The sequence below is a fragment of the Arvicola amphibius genome, chromosome 10 (genome assembly GCF_903992535.2).
Source record: "Arvicola amphibius chromosome 10, mArvAmp1.2, whole genome shotgun sequence".
NCBI classification, from domain to species: Eukaryota; Metazoa; Chordata; class Mammalia; order Rodentia; family Cricetidae; genus Arvicola; species Arvicola amphibius.
This window is the reverse complement of record NC_052056.1, coordinates 47,047,233-47,070,447: the sequence shown is the minus strand read 5'-3', so window position 1 is coordinate 47,070,447 and position 23,215 is coordinate 47,047,233. Positions and strand designations below refer to the sequence as shown.

Below are 23,215 nucleotides of genomic sequence, written 5' to 3'. Positions count from 1 at the left end.
TGAGTTCTAGGGCAGAACCGTGAAATACCCGCTGCTACTCTTAGAAAGTATTTAATTAGGGGACTCACCTACAGTTTCAGGGGGCTAGTCCATGTTGGAAGCTGGTAGGCATGGCACTGGGGTACTGGGCAGTAGCTGAGAAGTTTACATCCTGATCGACAGGCAGAAGTGGGGGCTGGGTGGGGGGCAAACTGAGCCTGTCTTGGACTGTTCTTTTGAAACCTCAAAGCCCCACCCCAGCAACACTCCTCCTTCACCAGGGCTAATAATCTCCTAATCATTCCCAAGTTCTTCAACTGGGGACTAATATAAATGAGCCTATTGGGCTGTTTTCATTCTTACCACCACATTTAGACAGTGAGTACTAGATCAGAGACAGGCAGAGAGAGGCTCTTTCTAATAAACAGAATTCACTTATCTGAAGACATTACCCCAAGCCTTACACAGAATTTGGCAGTAACCAGACAGAAGGAATTTTCTGACCTCTGCTCCTCCACTTATCCTGAACCACATAGTGTCTACCATTCCATCTGTTTTCCTAGTGGTAAAGATTTGGTAGTAATACAAAGTTATTGCTAACTTCTTGTTAGAATTTAGTAGGTATGTAATTACCAAATGACTCCGTTTCTAGGAAGGAATTACCTCAGTGAGTTTTTTTTCATCTATTGTTGATCTTTTGTTGCTTTGCTTTGGGGGAAGGGTTCATTCTGTAGCCCAGGTTAGCCTGGAACCTACTTTGTACCCCAGGCTTACCTCAAACTCTCCATGATACTGTGTAGAAGGAGCAGAGGGGCTGCGTCCCGCCACCCGGCTCCCACACTGCTAGCTTTACACCCGAAATAACAACACACAAATTGTTTTCTTTTACACACTGCTTGGCCCATTAGCTCTAGCCTCTTACTGGCTAACTCTCACATCTTGATTAACCTATTTCTATTAATCTGTGTAGCACCACGAGGTGGTGGCTTACCAGGAAAGATTTTAGCCTACATCCTTCTCTTGGGTCAAAAAATCATGGTGACTGACTCATTGCCTTCCTCCCAGCATTCTGTTCTGTCTACTCACAGGCATGAACCACCCTGCCTGTGTCTTCAATGAGCTTTTGGGTATCAGAAAAGTTGTACCTGTATGGCCTGTATCAGTTAGAAATGGCAGCAACCATTAATTGGTTTACGTTACTAGTGCTAGACATTAGGCCTGTAGTTATGGATTCAAGTCCTGGGTGCTAAGTGGTCCTTCTGATCCTCGTATCTGGGAGGTTTGGTTGATAGAGAAAAGGTTTTGGTGTGCCTTTCCTGGGGGACGTCAAAGCTCCACAAGCTGTTAAGGGATAGTCTTATGTTGGCAACTAGCCAAGTGGTGCCTCTCAAAGAGAAACATATGGAGACATTTAGGATGAACTCTGCAAGGACTGGCTCTCCGGAGATCTGCCCCCTGTAGTCTCTTCACTAGAGGGAGGTAGCGATCCCCTTCCAGCTGGTCATTCTTGTCACCCCCTTCCCAGCCCTGATATGCTGCTGCGGCAGGAGACTTTAGTAATTAAGACAAGAAAGTTAGTGGCTGAAAATATTTCCTAGGATTTGAAGAATGTGTCTCTTGTCTTTTGAAAACAAATAAAGGCAAAGGGAGTGGTTCACGTCTTTCAAATCCCTTCAGCCTAAAATTTACTAAGCAAGAATTTGTGTTTGTCTCATACAGGAAATTAATCTTCCAGGGGTTAATTTGCAAAATAGATATGTCTGTGACATTTAGGGGTGCATCTTACACATCGCCGAAAACCAGCTTTGTGTTGTATCTACTTTAAGATTTCTGAAGCATTCTGGCAGTCGGTGGTCAGGGAAATAAACCCAAGAGTAAAAGTCATCACATGGAAGTGTGGGAAGGCCAAGGACTTCGGAAGCTTGCTGGGGAGAAGCAGACAAATAACACGAGACAACAGGCCAAACTTTATAGACTGTTTTAGTACATATAAGAACTCTTTATTAAATGTGCCCAGTTGATCTTATTAGATGAAGTGTGTTTCCTTATCCGTACAAGCCAGTATTTAGTATGGCTACCTTAAGCGGGGTCAGTGTTTTCTAAGACCTGCCACTCTACAGAGCAAGGCAAGCTGGTGTTTATCGTTTTAGAACAATTGTTTGCACACTGCTGGTGACTTCTCCAGATTGGTAGTGTGATTGGGAATTAGCCTATCAAATTATGAAAAGGAGGAAATTATAAGAGTTCTCTAAGACTCGCTTTTAGACCCTCTTGCACGGGTAAATTCAGAGCAGATTAATGTGGTGGAAACCGCCTCCTTCATTCTTCTGCCCAGCTCAGACGCAGCGTGAATAGCCAAGAGGTCTTGCAAAGGGCTGCGAAGAGGTGTCTGCCTGCCACACTGCTTGCATCATTGCTGAAGTAGGTTGTCAAAAACAACTTCAGATTTATTAAGGAAATTACAAGACTTAGGAATGCAGACAAAATATGTCTTTTATACGACGCTATCTGCATTAGCGGAGTTTTGACCAGAACTCACTGGGTTGTACTGAGATGATTTACCATGCCCTTGGCATGCCGTGGGGAGCAGAGCGGGGAAAGCTTTGCCGAACTAGGTAGCTGCTATCTTATCACTAAAACATGCTTGTGTTCTGTGGTCATTTCCATTTCCTGCATTATGTAACAGGCACTCCTGGGCGATTTAACCAGTTATCTTTGGAAGTGCAGAACCTTGGGGAGCGAGCAGTGTCGAGTTCACTCTCAGCATTTCAAACATTGGCAAACTTCTGCTTCAGCAAGATGGAGACAAATGAACGACTCAGTCCCTGTATTATTGCTTTTAGTTGGTGGACACAGACAGAGGTCTGACCTCCTGACTCGTGTCCTTGGCAAGCTGTCCAGTGTTCTTTGTACTGGATTACCCATTTCAATAAAGTAACATCTGAAAGTAACCATTTCCTTTATTAGGTCTTCTGGGTAGGGATATTAAAACAAACAAACAAACACCAACATTGAGGGCCTGGAGAGATGGCTCAACAATCAAGACCACTTCCTGCCTTTCTGGACAACCAAATACCTATGGCCCAGTCCCCTTTGCAATTGATTTACATCTTCCTTAACTCCAGCTCCAGGGACTCTGACGCCCTCTTCTGGTTTCCTGAATCATGTGCATACACGTCTTAGCTATTCTCTCTGTCTCTCTCTCTCTGTCTCTCTTTATCTCTCTCTGTTTCTCTCTCTCTCTCTCTCTCTCTCTCTCTCTCTCTCTCTCTCATGCAAACACACAAGTAAAAATAAATGTGAAGGTTTTGAAAACACAGCACTGGTTAAAAGTAAATTGAACTTAGCCAAGTGTTTACTGATCGTTATAGGGTCAAGGATTCCCCTTACTTGCAGCGAGGGGTCGAAAGGCAGGTTGTAAAAGGGAAAGAAAATGAGTGTCTTACAACATCCACTCTGCATAATCAACTGTTAAAGTAATGAAGAAATTATGTCACCACTGTAACTTTTTGCTTTGTAGTGTGGTTGTGAGCCTCACAGTGATTTTTCTTTTCTGAAAAAAATTAACCTAGGGGGGCGAGGTTGGGAAGGGTGAGGTATGTGGGTGTCTGCTTGTCATGTGGTGCATATGGAAATCAGGAAATTACTCTGAAGCTGTTCTCTGTTCTTTCTTCTCAACTTTACTGAAAGCACTTTTCCCTACTGTGCTGTCCCACTGGCACACAGTGACATTTCACTCAACTGACCTCTTGCATGACGGTGTCAAATAAGTCTAAATTGCCTTGTAATGAGGGTCTGGCTACCTGCGTGAGGCCACACTTTGCGATGCTCTCAGTGATGAAATCCGGCTGTGATGATGTACGCCTTTCATTCCAGCACTCAGGATGCAGAGGCAAGCAGATCTCTGTGAGTTAGAGGCCACTCTGGTCTACAAAACGAGTTCCAGTACAGCACTGTTACATGGAGAAACCATGTCTTGAAGAAGCAAATGTATACTATAGTGACCCTGGCACCTAGAGCTCAGACTGCTTCCCTTTGTTAATTTGGTTTCATCTGGAGACCCCATTTTCCCTCTGAGTATGGATTGTTACAAATCATGTCCCCAACACCTAGCTATTCATCTATAAATAAGTTACATTGTGGCTCTAGGCAGTTGTGAGCTTTAAAAAACATATCATTGCACCTTTGAAAACAGCAATGAGTCTGACTTTCAGTCAGCATTCTAATTCTGGTTGTATCAGGCGTTTTTAACAATTTTTAAGCAGATGGATTGGGGCCTGTAGACTGCAAATCGTGCACGCCCATTGCATTTCATTGTGAAGTCTCTTGAGTCTTTTAACCTGGAATAGCTCCTTTTCAAGACTGGATTCTCTCCCTCCCTTTCTCCCCCATTGTGACTGAACACATGTTTTTGTTTTGGGCCTTTCCCCCAATATACCCTCTAGTGTTCTAGAATTAAGTGAATGCATTTTCATGGTAAGATTTTGTTGATGTAATTGTTTTTTTTTTGTTTGTTTGTTTCTTTTTTTGGGTTTTTTTTTTTTTTTTTTTTTTTGGTTTTTCGAGACAGGGTTTCTCTGCAGCTTTTAGAGCCTGTCCTGGAGCTACCTCTTGTAGACCAGGCTGGTCTCGAACTCACAGAGATCCGCCTGCCTCTACCTCCCGAGTGCTGGGATTAAAGGCAGGAGCCACCACTGCCCAGCTGATGTGATTGTTTTTGACACATTTCACATCGTAGACCACGCTGGCCTTGAACTTATGACCCTTCTACCTTAACTTTCCTTGCTGGGATTACAGATGTGTGCTGCCATAGGAGGTCTTTAGTGTTTTTAATAGAGCATTCTTTTGGGCAAGGTTGTTTAGCAGGTAAAGATGCTTGCTTTTACAAAGTTATCATCTGATCTTCCCATGCAGGTTGTGGAATGTGCACCACCCTAGCATATCCTGCATGTACGCACACAAACAGCGATACTGAAAAGAGCATTCTTTTGTCCCTTGTGATTTCTACAGTGAAAGACAGCATACTTCTAATTTGAATAATCTACTTTAATTTATTATACATTTACTCAATGAATCTGTTATCTTTTCACATATTGCTAAAATTTCTTTAATAACTGTTTAAACCCACATGTGAGTCTAATTGATAAAACTTACATCTTGATAATTTAGGTAAAACTTGGGATTTTGCCAGTGGGAGGGATCTTCAGTGACCTTCCCCCCCCCCCCATTTTCTGAGGCCGAATCTGCTTTCCGTCTCCCTCCCCCACTACAAAGACTTATCACAGGAAACAGCAGCCAAATTCCTTGGATAGTCTAAAGAATGTTGTAAAGTTCCTGCAGACAAGCATTTTATTGAAAGGACTAGCACAAAACCTCTTTTTAAAAGAAACCTATAATTGGCTCTGTAGCCCTTTGACTGTGTCTTCTAAGTTCTCAAGACTTAGTCCCAGGAATTGATAAAATACAACAATCCAGAGTAAGCTGCTTCTGATCTGAGAGAGAGCCTTACTTAAAGTATGGACATTGGCTGTAGACTGTGATCCCTGTTAGACTCTTCTGGGTACCATCTTCAGTGTTCATTACAGAGTTTAGGTTTCAGTACAAAGAGGTACCTAGAGGGAGCTGGAAGGAGTGGTAGCCCCGGGTTAGGTTCCTCTCCGGTGACTAGAAGAAACTGAAATTGCCTTTCTTCCTGTGGCCTGGTTTCTTCTGTCCATGTCCGTATTCAGTGTTATCTTCATCTTCCATTGCCTTCCATTCCTTTCTCTTCCTTGTAGAGTCTTGTGTAATGTTTGTTTCTCTTTCCTTAATGATCATTCTTCTTTTGGATGGCTTTAGAAAACGATAAAGTAAAAAAATTTTTTTAAAAAGGCAAAGGAAAGAAACCCTGTAGTCAGTGGAGACATCACCTGAGCATTCTGACCCCTGGTGGCCCCACCGCTTCTCCCCAGGCCTGGTGTTAATCCCCTCAACATTTGCTGTGCCTGAGGATGCTTCAAGTCTGGTTTCAGAAGGATCATCTCTGGATGTTACAAAAAGGCTTTGTGTGTTTTAGGCTGCTGTGGATATGTGGACAATGAGTTCTTGTCTGTATGTGTGTACACACTAAGGGTTGCAGCTTTCTGTTGTAAAAGGTACAGTCTTCTAGAGTAAAACAAGGTCTTTGTTCAGTCATTAAAAATACATTTCCCTCCCTTGCGACTGCTTTTCTTGGATCTCCGAGAGGCAGTGAAGCCTCTTCATTGGAGATCATCAGCCTACTTATGTGAGTCTAGTGGTTATTTTACTCAAACAGATTCTTGAGCAATGAACGTGATACAAAGGGAAAGGGTTGGAATCCATTTGTTGAAGAAAACAGAACAATAAGAATACTATGTCTATAGCAGGGCAGTGGTGGCGCGTGCCTTTAATCCCAGCACTCGGGAGGCAGAGGTAGGCAGATCTCTGACTTCAAGACCAGCCTGGTCTACAGAGCGAGTACAGAATAGTCAGAATTACACAGAGAAACTATCTTGAAAGGCAAAACCAAACCAACCAAACAAACAAAAAAGAGTATTCTACTAATGTTTTCATCCTCTGTCTTGGGATGTAAAATCATGATTGAAGAGGAGGAGTTTGAAGGAGTAGAGGTTGGAAAGCTGGGATGAGGAAGAAGCAAAGCCAGGTCCTGTGGATGAGACTCAGACAATAGGAAGGCCTAGGCTTTGGCTGTGGATGAAGGCAGCTCTCCTGGGAGAGAGGCCTGGGAGCCTTTGCTGGGAGGGAGTGTTTACAGATGGCTGTAGGGACATGTGGAGAGGTGAGGCTTGTTTGCAGAGATGGAGGAGAAGGGTTCAGGGCCAAGACTAGTGATTTGTAAAGTTTGCAGTCTGGGCACTGAGAAGACCAAAGGGTTAATGGAGAACAAGGGTTGCTAGGCAGCCTTTGCCTTCTGAAAGGAGACTAGGAGAGAGGGGCAAGTGTTTGTTCCTAAGGCTCTAGTTAGTCCACTCTTCCTCACATCCTGATGCCCTCAGGAGAAAGACAGGGAGAGCTTCGTGTGCCCATTGTTCTCCCTTATAAAGCATAGGCCCTGTGTTTAAAATAGACTTTTCAGCTTTTCCCTTCAGTCCTCTCAAAGTATCCCCCCAGGCCCTATCAACTGTCAATGGTTGCCACAGAAATAACCCACAAAACTCCTATGAGGAAGGGCCCTGCTTCTGAGGGGCTTCTTAACTGGCCCCGAATTCAATTAATGTCATCAGTACATGCTTCAATCCTAACAGTGCCATATCGTAAACATCAGTGCTGACAGTTAAGCCTGCCTCTGGACCACCAGCGTGCTGGAGAGCCTTCATACTAGGCATCAACCACAGTCTACCACAAAACACAGGGCCAGTCCCCGCCCCACCCGCAGCTCCAGAGCTCTCACAGGACTTGGGATGAACTCAAGCCATTATATTATGGACATTTTGGCCTACACCTTGTGGACTTTTAAAAGTTGGCTCTCCTAAAGTTGCTTCTGCTCACCAATATGGTATGGCACGGTGTCCACTTCCCTATCGTTACCTTTGCAGCGTTTCTAGGACCGGTTCCTACTGTATCGGTGATCCTCAGAGGTGGCTATGTATTGTAGGAATACTCCAAAGTCACTTACTTGGCTAGAACCAATGGGATGCTTGCACCTGACAGCCAGACCTTAAGTCCTCTTCTGTCTCACAGCACAGCAAGCCCTTTGTTTTAAAAAGCCTGGCTTTCTGGGTGTGCCTTCTTTAGCTGGAAATGACAACGCACACTCCCCTGGTGGTGGCTACCTCGTAACTTCACTATTGGAGAGTTACGATTTGAATCAGATGAGCTTCATTGTCATCTGGTGTGAGAGGAACCAGAGAATTGTTTTAAAAGACAATTTAAACCATACCACAGGGAAACGACTCTCTGAAGAAACATTTAACAACGTTCCTTTAGACAACTGGTTGAAGTAATTTTCTCCTCCAGGGGAAAAAGTGCTGTGGTTTTTCTGTAACATCTTTCAAAAGGCTGCTACGTTCTAACTTTCTGGTATTTTCTGATTGACAGTAAGATGAATGTGTGCTTTAGGTGGTAAGATAGATAGCATGAGTACTGGAAGGATTAAACTTATGGATCAGAAAGTAAATGCAAGCGTTTCAGCGTACATTAGCTTCTTTCCTGTTTAGACTTCCCCAAGCCGTCCTTTCTCTCAGATGGGCACCAGATGCATTCCTTCCGGCTCACAGACCTAGAGGAGTGTGTGGAATCATCACACACTTTGGGTCTGTTTTGCTTTCTCAATAAAATAATGCAGGGATCTCACAGTTTCACCAAGACCTTGTCTTTGTTCGTGTAAAATGTTCAGGAAACCCCAAACACACACAGCAGCCTTGAACATAAAGATGGCTGTAAACTCAGGATTTCCTTCAGTTCTTTTCTTACATGCTTGCTGTCCCTCTCCTCTTGCTTGTGCTGATTTGGTGAGGTGTCCTTGCAGCCATTAACTTTTTCTCCCACCAGCCCAACTCCTCCTTTTCCCCCTTAAACCCAACTGTAGTCTCTGATGCATTCTGCCTGCAGTCCTATCCTCAGCTACTTGGGGAATTCATCAAAACATCCCCACTTGGGCCTCTACACCTGCGTCTCAGGCCCTTGCCCACCCTACCCGTGCCCATATATGGGCCTGTAGTTCCTACTCATTTCCTATTTCTAGGCCTCTGGTCGTGGAATCACACCTCACATGAAGAGTGCTCTGGAAGTAGGGAGGAGAGAGGTGTCTATAGCTATTGATGTTCCTCATGCAGCTAGAAAGATCATGTGTCTTGCCGATCTCCTTTAGCGTGAAGTTGGTATTAAGGACTAAGAGTTACCAAGTTCAGGTAAATATGCATATATATATTCAGCTAGGTAGACAAACTCAGTTTAAAAAAAATGAATGAACTAATTATCTGTATCTTGTAGATGGAACCACAGGGCTGTGTCCCGTCACCCGGCTAGCTTTATACCCGAAATAATTACACGGAAACTGTATTCTTTTAAACACTGCCTGGCCCATTAGTTTCAGCCTCTTATTATCTAGTTCTCACATCTTGCTTTAACCCATATTTAGTAATCTGTGTAGCACCACGAGGTGGTCGCTTACCAGGAGAGATCTTAACCTGCGTCTGTCTTGGAGAGGAGAAGCATGGCGACTGACTATGGTGACTGACTGAAGCGGCTGCCTGACTCCCTTCTTCCCAGCATTCTGTTCTGTTTACTCCACCCACCTATGTTCTGACCTATTGGGCCAAGCAGTTTTCTTTATTAATTAACCAATGAAACCAACAGGTTGACAGAAGACCCTCCTCCATCAGTATCTGATGATAAATCTTTACAATTAGTGTATCTGTTATTTTTCACTTACGGGACAAAATACCTGACAGGAATCTCCTAAAGGAAGAACAGGTGTGTTTGGCTTGCCTTTTAAAGGGATACAGTCCATCATCATTGCAAGAAACGTATGGCTGTAGGAATGAGGAACTGTTGGTCACACTGATCTACAGTTAGGAAGTAGTGAACCAGAAGTGGGGCACCCAAAAACCCTTCCCACGGTGAGCTACTTCCTCTACCACCGAAAGTTTCTACAACCATCACAAACAGAGCCACTTCTGGTGACCAAGTATTCAAACGCACAAGAATCTGATCAAGTTAAAAACAAGATGGTGCCGAATGGTAGTGACACATGCCTTTAATCCCAGTGGGAGACAGAGGCAGGAGGATCTCTGTGAATTCTAGGCCAGTCTGGTGTACTAAACATGTTCCGGAACAGCCAGGGCTGTTATACAGGGAAACCTTGGCTTCAAAAACAAAACAAAACCAACCAAACAAAAATCCAAGATGGTAGTATATTCCAATATCTTATGCCAGATTATTGTCAGAAAATCAAAATGCATACAATGTAAACTGGTATGAAATCACTAGCAATATTAGTACCCTGGGTAAAATCACTTTGGGTGTGAGTATTTTCAGTCCATTGCTTCTAGTGTGGGAGGGGGTAGGCACTGGGGGCAAAAGATGCTGGTTTCTGGGGTGCAACAGTGGAATAGCAAGACGTATAAGATTTGGAATATGGATGAAGAGCAGCACTGATTGGGTTTGCTGACAGATGCAGTGAGGAGAGAAGACATGACAGAAACCACGATGACTCCAATTTGTGCCTTGAGCACTGTAAGAAAACTGTCATCTGTGTACCGGTGGTCCCTGTATTTATAATCAATGTTTGTGGATGTGGTTAGGAAAACTATACTCACTGAATGATTTGATGCATATTTTATAAATATACTTTGTAGTATAAAATATACTTTAAATGTTGTGTTCATGATGTTAAATGATTACAGGTGTTAAAATGATCGCACATTTTGATACCTGTGCGTAACTGTAGCTGTTCTACACATCACTGGGCATTTAGGCTGCTTTTTCCTATGCAATAGATAACACTGAAAGTCCTCAGGACCCATCTCTTTTCTTACTTCCTCAGTCCTGAGATACTTCAGTTGGGAGAACTGGCCAAGGCTTACTAAGATTTCTAAATGACAGACCTACCATGGGTGAAAGGAATTCTGGAAAAGACCACGGCTAGGGGCCGTCTTACTGTCATGCCCCCAAAGGACCATGGCAAGGAATGTCTCAAGCTAGACTAACATTGCCTTCAAGGTTGGAATTGCCTTGTGGGAGATGGACACTGGCCACAGGTAATGAGGGGCCTGTAGGAGCCAGACAGCAGGGCGATCAGGAACCAAATTTTAGGTATAACTTGAATGCTTTATGAGTTTTTTTTAAGCTATTCTTTAAAAGCACACCATTTTAGAGCTGAAGAGATGGCTTCTCCTTCAGAGGTCCTGAGTTCAATACCCAGCAGTCACATGGGTGAGATCGTAGAGTTCCGTCCTTTGACATGTAGGCAAAACACTTTTTACATAATAAATAAATCTAAAAATATACAACATCTTAACATATAGCCACATAAAGCTTTGAGGATAGTGAATCCAAGGTAGAATTTCTTGGGGCAGGGCACAGGACTGTAGCTCTGTATAGGCAAATCCAGGGATCATCGGGAAGAAAGTAGGGAAATTCTCCTGACCTCAGCCTGTGGATAAGAAGCAGTTCCATGCTGAGTTGTTTGAGTTTGCTTAGGGAATCAGAGGCTAAAAAAAGAGAATGAAGATTTACCCCTATGGTCTGAGGATGGATGTGACTAAAAAATGTTTTGAGTTTTTTGCCTATAAAACAATGGGAGTTAGCAGGTGACTATAAGATAAAAATTCTAGACATCCTTTTCATCAGACATTGGTGTGCAAGGTCTCTAAAGGCTAGAGGAAAGTCTTAGCTCTGTATGTACTTATTAAAATTGTGTTTTCATTTTTAGTATCTAAAAATAGTTCCTATCACTCAGAATTATAAACCTTTTCATTTTCAGTGCTAGCTTTAATTCAAGAATCTTTTCATAGATTAAAACTTTAAGTCAATGTTTGAATCTAAGACTCAAAACATATACTTCCTTTTGAAAAAAATATTATTCATTTAAGATAATATCCTATATTGTCTCTTGAGTGATGGGTGGGTTTGATAGACGGACCGGAGGCTCAGAGTGTTTCTGTTAGAGAAGAGGGCTCACTACCTAGGATAAGCACAACACATTCGGGGTACCAAGGAATTCAAAGCACAGAATAATGTAGGGTTTTGACCATGAGACAACCAACTTGAGGACACCTTTTTGGTCTTGTATGTCTTGCCTCTTTCTGACGAGCACAGGAACTTCCAGCTTTCCGCTTAAAAAGTGAATTTCCACCTTGTCTCCCCCAATGAACCACTCTTCAGCCCTCTCCTGCAGGATCACTGCGTAACACAAGCCTTCCTCTTCTGTCAAGATACGGATTTTGTTTCTTCGGGACTGAACTGGTAATGAGGTTAGCAGACACGTCTAAAGGAAGAGCTGTTGAGTGTTTCTTTTAGGGATACACAAGATATTCAGGAAGCAGATGATTTTCCTAAGACTAGCGCACCAAGAGGAAAATGGCCGTCTTTACATACCAGCCTAATCTTGCACTGTCATCTCACTAGAGATTTATTTCCCTCAAATTCTGTTGTTGTCATCTTGAGTTATTTTTTTGTACCAAAAATATACATCCCTGATCAGTGGTGCTTATTTTTCAGCTTCTAGTACAGTTTCATATTTTTTTTTTATCTAAAACTTTTTCTTTTTTCCTTTTACAGGGTCCAGCAATATCATGGCAGGAGATAACCACATACAGAAGCAGCTGGAATTACAAAATGGTAGCTTAGAGGAAGGATTTGTGGTACGTTCCCTGGAGATCGAACCACAAAACATGATGGAGAGTGTAAGCCCGAGGAAATATTCATCCAGTCTGAAGTTTAAAGCCAACGGGGACTATTCTGGCTCGTATTTAACCCTCTCACAGCCTGTGTCCACCAAGAGAAGCCCTTCTCCTTTGGGCCCCAGTGTTAGGAGCAGCCCCTCCTTGGTCAAACTCCAGGGAAGCAAACAGTTTTGTGATGGAACTGATAAAAATGTTTCCATGAAGCCTCCTACTTCGTTCCTCAGCTCCGCAGCCTCCCTTGGGGGTTATCCACTCGGGAGAGCAGATTTGGATCATTATACTGGTCGGGACAGTGAGAGGTCTTCCAGGCTCTCAGAGAAGCCCCCCTATTCCAGATACAGCTCTAGGAATAAATCACATGACAACGTCTACTTTCTCGGGGGGCTGGAAGGAAGAAAAGCCTCTGGCTCACTCTTGACCATGTGGAATGGAGGATCTTTGAGCAGCGCTGGCTCCGCACCGGTCAGCAGATCTGGTGCAGCGAGCATGCCCTCAAGCCCAAAGCAAGCTAGGAAAATGAACTTACAGGACAACTTGCCACTTCAACCCAGGTTAAGCCGACATAAGGAGCCAGCCTCTGAAAATATCAGTGTGAGAACAAGGAAGTATTCAGGGAGCAGCCTGAGTAACATGGGTGCCTATAGCCGATCTCTTCCCAGGTTGTATAAAGCCACAGACAGCCAGATGCCTCCTCTCAGCCTGCCTCCAAGAAATTCCCTGGGCAATTCCAAACGAGGTCAGTTAGGGGAAAAGGATCTACCTCATAGCATAGTGGATAATGACAATTACCTTAACTTTTCTTCTCTAAGCTCAGGGGCTTCACCCTATAAAACCTCTCTGTCAGATGGGAATCCTTACGTAAGCTCCACCCTCAGTGTCCCTGCCAGCCCTCGAGTGGCTCGGAAGATGCTCCTGGCCTCTACCTCTTCAGAGGACTTTGATAGGGCTTCTTACTCAGGGACCAGCCCGAGTCATTCCTTCATCTCTGGAGAACCAGACCGAGTGCCTGTGGCCAGGAGGAACTTCTCTTGTGGATCTATGGAGTTGGATGATTCTGATCTGGAAAGCCTACGACAGTCCTCAGAAACTCCCCAGCCTGTCCTTCGAGAACGGAAAAGCAGCATCAGCTCCATTTCAGGCCGCGATGATCTGATGGATTATCACCGCCGACAGAGGGAGGAGAGACTCAGGGAGCAGGAGATGGAGCGCCTGGTAATCTTCCTCTTCTGACCTCACTCTTGCCTTGACTTACATCCGCAGGGTTGGAGACAGACTCCCAGGGTACATGTAGGCGTGTGGAATTTCCATGTGGACCAGCCAGCCACTGCTGTCCATACTGCCTCTTGCTCTCTGTCCCACGTAACTCTTCCTTGGCTACTGTCATGGGACATCTATGGGCATTTTGAAATTTCCAAAGCCCACCAGAGCTAGAGCCTTCTGTTTATTTAGTTCTGCAGAGTTCTTATGTTCCTTTGCCATATAAGAGTTCTTATGTTTCTTTTCTCTCCCTTATCATCATCCCTCCACCTTGTTTTTTTTTCATGTGCTAGGGATGGAACCCAAGGACATGCACAGCCACCAGACGTTCTGGGAAAAGCGAATGTCTAGTTGCGAATTTTGCTGACTTTCTTCTCTCTTGTGAATTTTTCTGAGGCTATGAGGAAGTGACAGTGGTACTTACGGCATGAAACTCACTCCTGTGTGCTTAGGACAGCAGTAGTCAGTGAGCTAATAACCTAAGAATTTGTAGAGCAAGTCATCTGGAAAGGTGAAGGGTGTCCCAGGTGCAGTAAAGCTCAGGTTCTTCTCCCCACACTCTTCCCATAACACGAGACTCTCTTCAGCCATGCTGTTTCTTCACACAGCACCTCCTACACCACAAAATGCGCCGAGTTCACACCCTTTTTCGATTTAAAGTGAGCTTATGCTTGAAAGTGAAAAGTTTTACATTGGAAGTAAAAGGACGAAGATGGAAGGAAGGATTCCTCAGTAGCCCCATCGATGAAGGGGGCACTAAGGGTTATTTTTCTGGTCTCTTTTAGTGGGTTTTTATTTTAGAATGAGTTCCCGTCAGAGACTGTTTTGCTTTGCTAGTGATTAATGACTTCCTTAATGAGAGAAGCTATGGCATGGCTGGGCCGGTTTACAAAAGTGTAAGATCATCAGAGGTCTTTTAATTACTCAAAAAAGTATGTTGGAGCCGGGCGGTGGTGGCGCACGCCTTTAATCCCAGCACTCGGGAGGCAGAGGCAGGCGGATCTCTGTGAATTCGAGGCCAGCCTGGTCTACAAGAGCTAGTTCCAGGACAGGCTCTAAAAAAGCTGCAGAGAAACCCTGTCTCGAAAAAACCAAAAAAAAAAAAAAAAAAAAAAAAAAAGTATGTTGGAATAAGGTTTCTCAATCACATGGAAAAATTGATTTGTGCCTACAATACAATAAAATTTGTATTATAGGGACAGAAACCATCTACACTATGCAACATTTGTTTGATATTTCAGAACAAGAATCACATGTCACTCAAAGTTTTGGTAATTTTATGTAGTATATAGGGATTGTAGTATATAGGGATTAAATATGCAGAGATTAAAGTTTTGTGTAACATAGGCTGGCCTTGAATTCCACATGTAGCCAAAGCTTCTACCTCACAAGGGCTAGGAGTAGAGGCACACACGACCAGGCCTGGCCTTGACTGTCCAGCTCACTTTCTCAGAGAAGAACAGCGCTGGCGAATGAACAGTTTGTGTGGGAAAGGGCTTTGCTTGAGATGGAAGAATAAAGTAGCATTTTCTTGGAAATTGAAAATGTTGGATTTATTTAGATGCTCTTTAATAGCTATAAACCAATCTGAGCAGCAGGCACCTGGAGTCTTTTTTTATTGTTGTCCTTGAGAGACAGGAAAAATGTTTCCCTTGCACACAGCAATTTCTTCTTTCTCAAGGACTTAACATGAATTCTACTTCTTCAGCTACAAGCCCCGAGAACACAGCGAAACACAAAATGTCTCTCCTTTAAGGCCCAGTGTTCTTTTATTTGACACAAATATATATTCCTGGTTAGATACAGACAAATTATAAATCACAACTACAAAGAAATACTCTGCCATCTCTCACCTGTCTAGGCTGGATTTCAGTTTTAAGTAACAGTAAATCAGTGACCAGAGCAAAAACCAGAAGCCGGAATACTGCTAGCCACCGATGGGGACAGCCATTGGCTGTGGGAAGATCCAGCCTGTTGCCTATCAAATTTATTTAAAAAGCCGAAGAAAAAAGTCAATAGTGGAGAACGAGGAAAATGAAAAGTTCACAATCAGTAAAGGCAACATTTTACTGTCTTTTAAAATTTATTCCCGAAGCCAAGAAAAGACAGGCCTGGTCTGCCAGCTATGCCATGTGCTCACTCTACGGGCATCGAGGGTCAGTTAACTCTCAGAGTGAATCCACTTGAAGGCTGCAGTCTCAGAGAGCAAACACCCTCTTATCTGAACGCAGAGTGGGTAAACACTGACGAGTTAATTAGCCCACTACTGTGGGAACCGTGCATCAGAAAGTGGGGTCGCAAGTACAGTACTACTATTCTTAACTTGGTTGTGTTTTTTTTCTAACTTGTTCAATTTTGGTTGAAAGCCCAATATAAGTAAAGTTATCATTAAAGATGAAACCGTAATTATGAACCTCTAAGGGCTTATTAGTGAAATGCAATCACTCCACGTCTGTATTAAATAGCCTCTAAACTGTCATGTTATTTAAGAAGTTTTGATTTTAATATTTTTTCCATCTTTTTTGTTCTTAGCTGCCTATTCATTTCTAATCATCTTTCCTGCCCTTGCCTACACATTGCCTTCTGCATCGTGTGTGTGTGTGTGTGTGTGTGTGTGTGTGTGTGTGTGTGTGTATGTTTGTTAAAGAAACCAGGTATAGGGCTTTGATTAAACTGTTTTGATCTCTGTGCGTGTGAGGTCTTAGGATGGTGCTCTTCTCACCAAGAGTGCACATGTGAGGCTGTGGAGCTTGAGACAGCCATTTCAGATGCTCAGTAGGCATTTCAATCCTCTCCTGCTGAGCTGTGGTCCAAGGAGAGTTGGGATGCTGACTGACCAATAAGATGTTCCCCAGCCTAGCGAAACCACTATTAAGTGATCAGATTTCATCCATTTGATATCTCCATGTTCCTAGTCATCCAGATGTGGCCATGGTCCCTTATGGCCCAGGTATTTTAAATAAGAGAAAATTAAAATCTTACACTTAACTCTGTCTCAAATAAGTGCATTATTTGGCAGCATCACCAAAAGCATCTGCATCCTATTGTGGAGGACCAGTGGGTTCCACAGATTGCACTGTGGCTGGGCAGTGTTTTCCTTTGGGCTGATGGTAGTCATTTGCAAGGCTTGGTAAACAGGGTTGCTGTGGTTTAGAACTGCACAGGGCCACATTTGATGCTTGATTCCTAAACATGTTGTAATAGAATGCCAGCTCTCTTTGAGGCACACCATGTGGTTTGCAGGAATTCTTTTTTAATCATAGTGTATGAGACTCCCTGAGGCTAAGGTTTGCTTGTTTGAAAGCTACATATCGATATTTCCATAAGTCATATGACATGTCCGAGTCAGCAGTTTTTTGGTATGTGGAAGGTATTTTGTGATTGTAGTGTCTCTTCCAGCACTTTACGATGAAAGAGCATTCGTCTGTAAGTGGCTAGGCTAGTGTTTGTCTTGTTTACTGCTGAGACTGGCCTCAGAGTCTGATGACTGAAGTACTGGGGGTCTCACACACATCTTTTTTAAAGAAAGTAATCCATTTTTTTTCTGTCCAGTTTGACATCTATCCCAGTTTTTCTCATTCTGTAGCTGTTGGTTACATCTTGGTCCCTAGACAATATGAGTTGTTTTTCTTTCGATTGAAAAAAAAAGATGAAAAGAGTTATTCCATGTTTTGGAAATTTTGTAGCATTCCATAATAGAATTCATGGAGGAACAGGAGAGAGAGAGAGAGAGGGGGGAGAGAGGGGAGAGAGGGGAGAGGGGGGGAGGAATTGGAGAGATGGCTCAGTGGTTAAGAGAGCACATACTGCTGTGAGGATCTGAGTTCCATTCCCAGCACCCACATCTGGTGGCTCACAACTGCCTGTAAACCCAGCTCCAGGGGTCCTGGTTACCTCAGGCATCTGTGGGCAGTTGCATTCATGTGCTTTGTGCACATACTCATATGCATAATTAAAATAATAAAAAGAGTATGTGTATCTATCTTATAATCTTACACACACACACATACACACACATACTCACAAACATGAATTTAGTATATCGGCTTATATATATGACCAAAGGTTGCCTAGTCCCATCATGGCCCTCTGCTGAGCCCTGCAACCTAGTAGCTTCTCAGTCAGAGGAGTGGAAACCTCAGGATAAGGGAACTAATGGTGAGTGTCGGTTTGAGGGTGAGGCCTGGACGCTCTCCTGTAGAGTCGCTGGTGTGAGGCCCTGTTGAAAGGCTGAAGAAGCTGGGATCTGATATCCACGGGTGATGACAACAGCAATAGATGCTCTCACCCGGGAAGAGCAGAGCTCAGCTGACTGGCTTCTTCCTTCTTTAGCTTTTTGTCCCACTGGGGCCCCAAGCCTACAGAGACACTGCTAGACATGTCATCCCATTTCAATCAAGTTGACAATCAAACTATCATGTCTCATGTTTCTTTGCTGTTTTGAGTAAGGATTTGTGCTCTCCTGGGTCTTATGAGAAACAAGGCTGTGGGTCCCAGCAGGTCCCAGAATCTTGTGTTTGCACTATTGATCAGATCATAAATCTGATGTTTCCAAAATTAAATAAGAGTGTGATTGAACATATTTAAGAAACATTTATATTTATACAGTTCGTTTGCTTGTTTTCCAGTCTTCTAATGTAAACATGGATGCTATTTTAAAGATGAGAGCTAATATCATTCAATGTTCTCATCGAGATAGTTGTGTAGTAACCCCAAACTGGGGAGCACAAAAGGCCAAATCCACATCACCTGTGATGTGACGTGCATCTCTTCTTATTCGTGCCTTCCCTGCTTCCTGTGATTCCATACCTGGCAAAACAGCTCAAAGCATCCATGACTTTGTGTCAGAGCTGGGCTGAATTAAATTTGACAGCGTTTCTTGGTTGCACAGGAGAAGAGGTAGGCTTTGATTCTAAGAGAATGGCTATTGTTACTTTATTGCAGCATTAATCTATTTTTTTTTAATCTTACCAAGTGGGTCTTTGAAACATGAAGCTTAAGTGTGGAAGATGATTTTGTCCTCCCAATCCCCCGAAACAGTTTGCCCTCCCGACGTGGCCCTTCTGCTTGCTGCAGCCTGACTGTACTTTGGGAAGTTAGCTGGATGAGCTGCAAAGGGTGTGAGAGGTTGGTCTGAGAAACAAATGACTCGGTGGCTTGGGGTTCTTAAAGAAACATTCAGAGATGCTGACTGTCTTTGTATTGTGGATTAGAATAGTCATCAGCTGACTTATAAGGGTGCAGGCTGAGAATGGAGTTGAGTGATTTCTGCGGAACCTTTCCTTAGCTTGTGCATTTGAAGTCGCCGTGATTCCCCACCACTCTTTGTCTTCCTTCACTTTCAGGCATTGCTGGACCCAGCTTAAAAAACTTTATTTAACTTTATTTCATGTGCATTGGCATAATGATGTCAGATTCTTTTGAATTGGAGCTACAGACAGCTGCAAGCAGACATGTGGGTGCTGGGAATTGAACCCGGGTCCTCTGGAGGAGCAGTCAGTGCTCTTAACCATGGACCCAGCTTAGAAATAGAATGCAAGCCATACATATGTGCCAAAGAGTCATTCTAAACGTGCTTACATTAAGGAAAGCTTTTTAAAAAGTAGGCGAAACTGAGTATACAGCATTGGGCAGCAGAATTAGGTCGACAGTTCTGTCTATATCCAAATAAGCTATGTTCCTTAGCAAACAGCTTTCCTTGGTCTCGAAATAAATAAATCTATAACCACTGGGTAATATAGAGAACCAACGTGGTCCACTGGAGTACAAAGTGATAACTTTCTCCCTTCATCTTTAAATGGAAATGTAATGGCATATACATAGGCATTCATTAAATATTGAGGGATCAATCATTAAGAAACGAAGACCACCTGTTTTCTTCTGGGAACTGAAAGGACAAAGAATTGCCACACCTTTTCTCCCTCCCCCCCCATTGGAGAGAGACGTGCAGGCAAGGCATATGGAAGGGAAGAGCGGTCAGCATTAATTTAGTGATGTCACATGAGGGCCATGCAGAGCTAAGACCTATGTAATTCTATATAGCAGTAAGCTGTGGCAGAGACCGTTAAAAGCAGGCTGCTCTGTGGTTGAGAGCAAACCCTAGGTTCTTCTACTACAGTAGCAGTACAAGCTCTGGCCTCTGGATGGTGCCATGCATTCAGAAATGTTTCTGAGAAGGTGCGCACTGAGGATTCTGAATCATCAAAGCTCTTCCCTCTAGGCTGCCTGCTAAATACAGCCGGCTGCTTTGACTGAAAAGAGCCCTGCATGCCGTGAAGGCAGTCATGGAAGAAACACTCATTTTTAAATAAGAAACAAAGCTCCTGCAAAAAAAAATCATAGACAAAGTATGCAAAAGTTAAAAGAAAATTGAAAATACGTTATATTGACGCCAACAGTACCTGAGCTCTTGAGAAGGGTCTGTTGACTTTTCAGTAAGTGTGACCTCCACAATCATTGGCAAATTGTTTGGTGTATCTAAATTAGAAGCTTTTTTTTAAAAAAAAAAAATGGATCTGCCTTTAAGAAACTATTCTCCTAGGAGAATAGGTTTCAGTGATAATTAATAATTAATGTGATAATTCTTACTAATCGTTTCCCATTCTAGAAAGGCTCACGGGAAGTTTCACAACAGACATTGTTCCTAAAATTTGAGACTGCTATTTTAAGAAGCAAAGAAACTTACCAGTATCACCATAGAAAAACAGTCGTCAACTCATTCATGGGCGATTTCCTAGTTTGTTTCTATTGTTGCGATAAAGAACATGACCAAAAAGAACATGGGGAGGAAAAGGTTCTTTGGCTTATGCTTACACACCACAGCCCATCACTGAGAGAACGTGGGACTGGAATTCAAGCAGGGACCTGAGGCAGAACCTAAGTAGAGGCCACAGAGGAATACTACTTACTATCTTGCTCTCTAGAGCTTGCTCAGCCTGCTTTCTTATATAACTCAAAACCACCTGCCCAGGGATGCCACTGCCGAGAGTGGGCTGGGCCCTTCCACGTCAATCATCAATCATGAAAACGCTCCACACTCTTGCCCACAGACGAGCCTGATGGGGACATTTTCCGAGTTGAGGTCCCCTCTTCTTACATGACTCTAGCTTGTGTCAAAGTCGACAAATTCTAACCAACACAGGGATTGTTTAATTTCAGCCATCTCATTGTACAGGGTCAGATCTGTTTGAAGGGGTCTCTGTTTTCAGATAATTGTAGATTCACATGCAAATATTAAAATTTCTAAGGTTAGAAATTTTAGAAGATAGGTTTATCTTTTATTCAATTTCCTGCAAAGTATCTTGCAATAGCATAGGAGGACAGGGTATGCAGGCCGGCAAGGCACTGCAGCAGGCCTTGCCATGCTGGCCTTGTAAAAGCCACACCTATTTCCCCTCTTAGTAATCACGTATCCGCTCGTTATTTGAATAATTGTCTCCTTTTTATAATGACTACAGTCCATAACATACAGGCTTGACTTTTGTCACCTAGTCCTGTTCTCTGGAGACCGAGTCATGGCTTTGTATGCTGTTGCTCCCCCATGCCCTACAATAACACAGGAGGCAAAGAGAATCCCAGACTCATTCTTACGGTTTTGGTTTAATAAGTTCTCACTATATAGCCCTGGCGGGCATGGAATTGATATGCATACCAGGCCAGTCCCAAACTCACTGAGATGTACCTCTCTCTGCCTTCTAAGTGCGGGAATTAAAGATATGCACCAGCATACCAAACTCTGTTGTTGTTGTTGTTCCTTTTCTTTTCAGATAGGGTTTCGTGTAGCCCAGGCTGCCTCGACCTTCTGATCTTCCTGTCTCTACTTTCCATATGCTGAGAGCACAGGCGTGCATCGCCATGATTAATTTATGCAATGCTTAGGATCAAACTCAAGAGTTTTTTTTTTTTTTTTTTTTTTTTTTGGTTTTTCGAGACAGGGTTTCTCTGTGGCTTTGGAGCCTGTCCTGGAACTAGCTCTTGTAGACCAGGCTGGTTTTGTGCAGGCTAGATGGGTACTGTGAGAACTGAGCTGCACCTCCCCCCTCCCAGCTCATTTCTGTCTTTTAAAAAAAGTAAATTCATTAAAGAATTTTGTTACATTTTTATTTGCTAACTTTGTGGACTGTGTGTGTGTGTGTGTGTGTGTGTGTGTGTGTGTGTGTGTTTGCACTTGGGCAACATCATGACTGTGGAGGTCAGAGTACAACTTGCAAGAGTCATAGTCTCCTCTTCTACCATGTGGGTCCTGGGTGTTGAACGCAGGTTTTGAGACAGGTGTCATCGTACTGGCTACATTATTGTGCCCCCTCTCCCCACACCATTCCCTACATCCCTAGCTAATGTGCCTTCCTCTGGCCTCTTTTCCATGGCCTTTTCGTTTTACACAAAACATGCAGAAGTCAAGAGGAAGAGGGAAGAGTGTGTCTCCTTCCTCTTCCCAGGGGCCAAAATTAGGAAGATTAGCTTTAGGAAGTTCAGAACAGCCACAGGCTTGGTCAAATGAAGTCCATTTGGCTTTAGGGAGATCTTTTTGTGTGGCATGTTCTATTGAAATAATTTGTTTTAAATGAGTTGATGTTCCTTATTCAACATTGCTACAATCATACCCTTGCTCTGGGATTGTCATTTGGACTTTGAGAAAAGACAGAATCTGTGGAAAATGCTGAGCTGTGTTAAAAGCCCCTTTTTAAAATTATTATTTATTTGTTTATTTATCTATTTTTTAATTGCTCTTTTCAGCAGATGGTGCAGTTGGGCTCTGAGACGTGCTAGGCAGACTACAGTTTCACCAGTCACCCTTGGAGAAAGGGAAATGCCATCACGTTCCTAACATTCCCAAATGCAGACGCATTTCCTGTGTATAAGACTTTGTGAGAAGTTTTTAAATTTTAACATAAGAGCATTTTTCATGTTTGGTGGCTCATTGACTGCATTACAATGATTTTCTTGGTGACAGTCCACTTTCTCGTTTTACATGTAGTTTTCTTACATTTTCCTTTGTCTTCTTCGTGCGTGAAGAATTACTGTATTTTAAGAGAGGGTAAATAAAGGGCTTTTTAGTGATTTATTTTTGTTTTACGTGTGAGAATTCGTGCCTGCATGTGTTTGTGTGTACCGCAGGCATGCCTAGTACCTGTAGAGGCAAAAAAGAGCGCATTGGCTCCCCAGAAACTGGAGCTACAAATGGTTGTGAGCCACTATGTGGGTGCTGAGAACTGAACCCAAATCCTCTAATATGAGCTGCCTTTAACTGCTGAGTTGTTTCTTTGGACCCAAGAATAGATTTTTAGAATGTAAAGATTTAACCATCTGGAAACCAACTACAAACTGGTTTTCACTGAACAAAATATAATGTGTGCAAACTTCACAACCCACGTGCTTGCCGGTTGACTTTAAATGACAAAATGTTTCAAAAAGATAGGGATCAAGAGGATCCTGATTAAAAGGGTCTGCTGACGACGGTCAAAATGAGTTTGCCTAACAAAATACAAATAATTGATAGATGGAAATGTTTGCTGAAAAAAATTGCTGGGTAGAAATTACTAGAATTAGTTTAATTATATTGCAATAGGCATGTTTGATATGTGTGAAAATAAAATTAAGCACTACCTCAG

At 43.0% G+C, this 23,215-nt stretch overlaps 1 protein-coding gene across 7 annotated transcripts in view; it reads left to right on the top strand.

Annotated features, from left to right (window-relative positions):
* Nucleotides 1-23,215, top strand: part of Phldb2 (pleckstrin homology like domain family B member 2) — a 215,175-nt gene that overhangs the window by 125,193 nt on the left and 66,767 nt on the right. For all 7 annotated transcript variants that reach the window (XM_038346764.2, XM_038346766.2, XM_038346767.2 and 4 more), the window contains one exon: nt 12,223-13,559. In XM_038346764.2, the coding sequence (XP_038202692.1) occupies nt 12,237-13,559 (1,323 nt within the window). In that variant the 5' untranslated portion in view covers nt 12,223-12,236. The remainder of the gene's footprint in view (nt 1-12,222; nt 13,560-23,215) is intronic.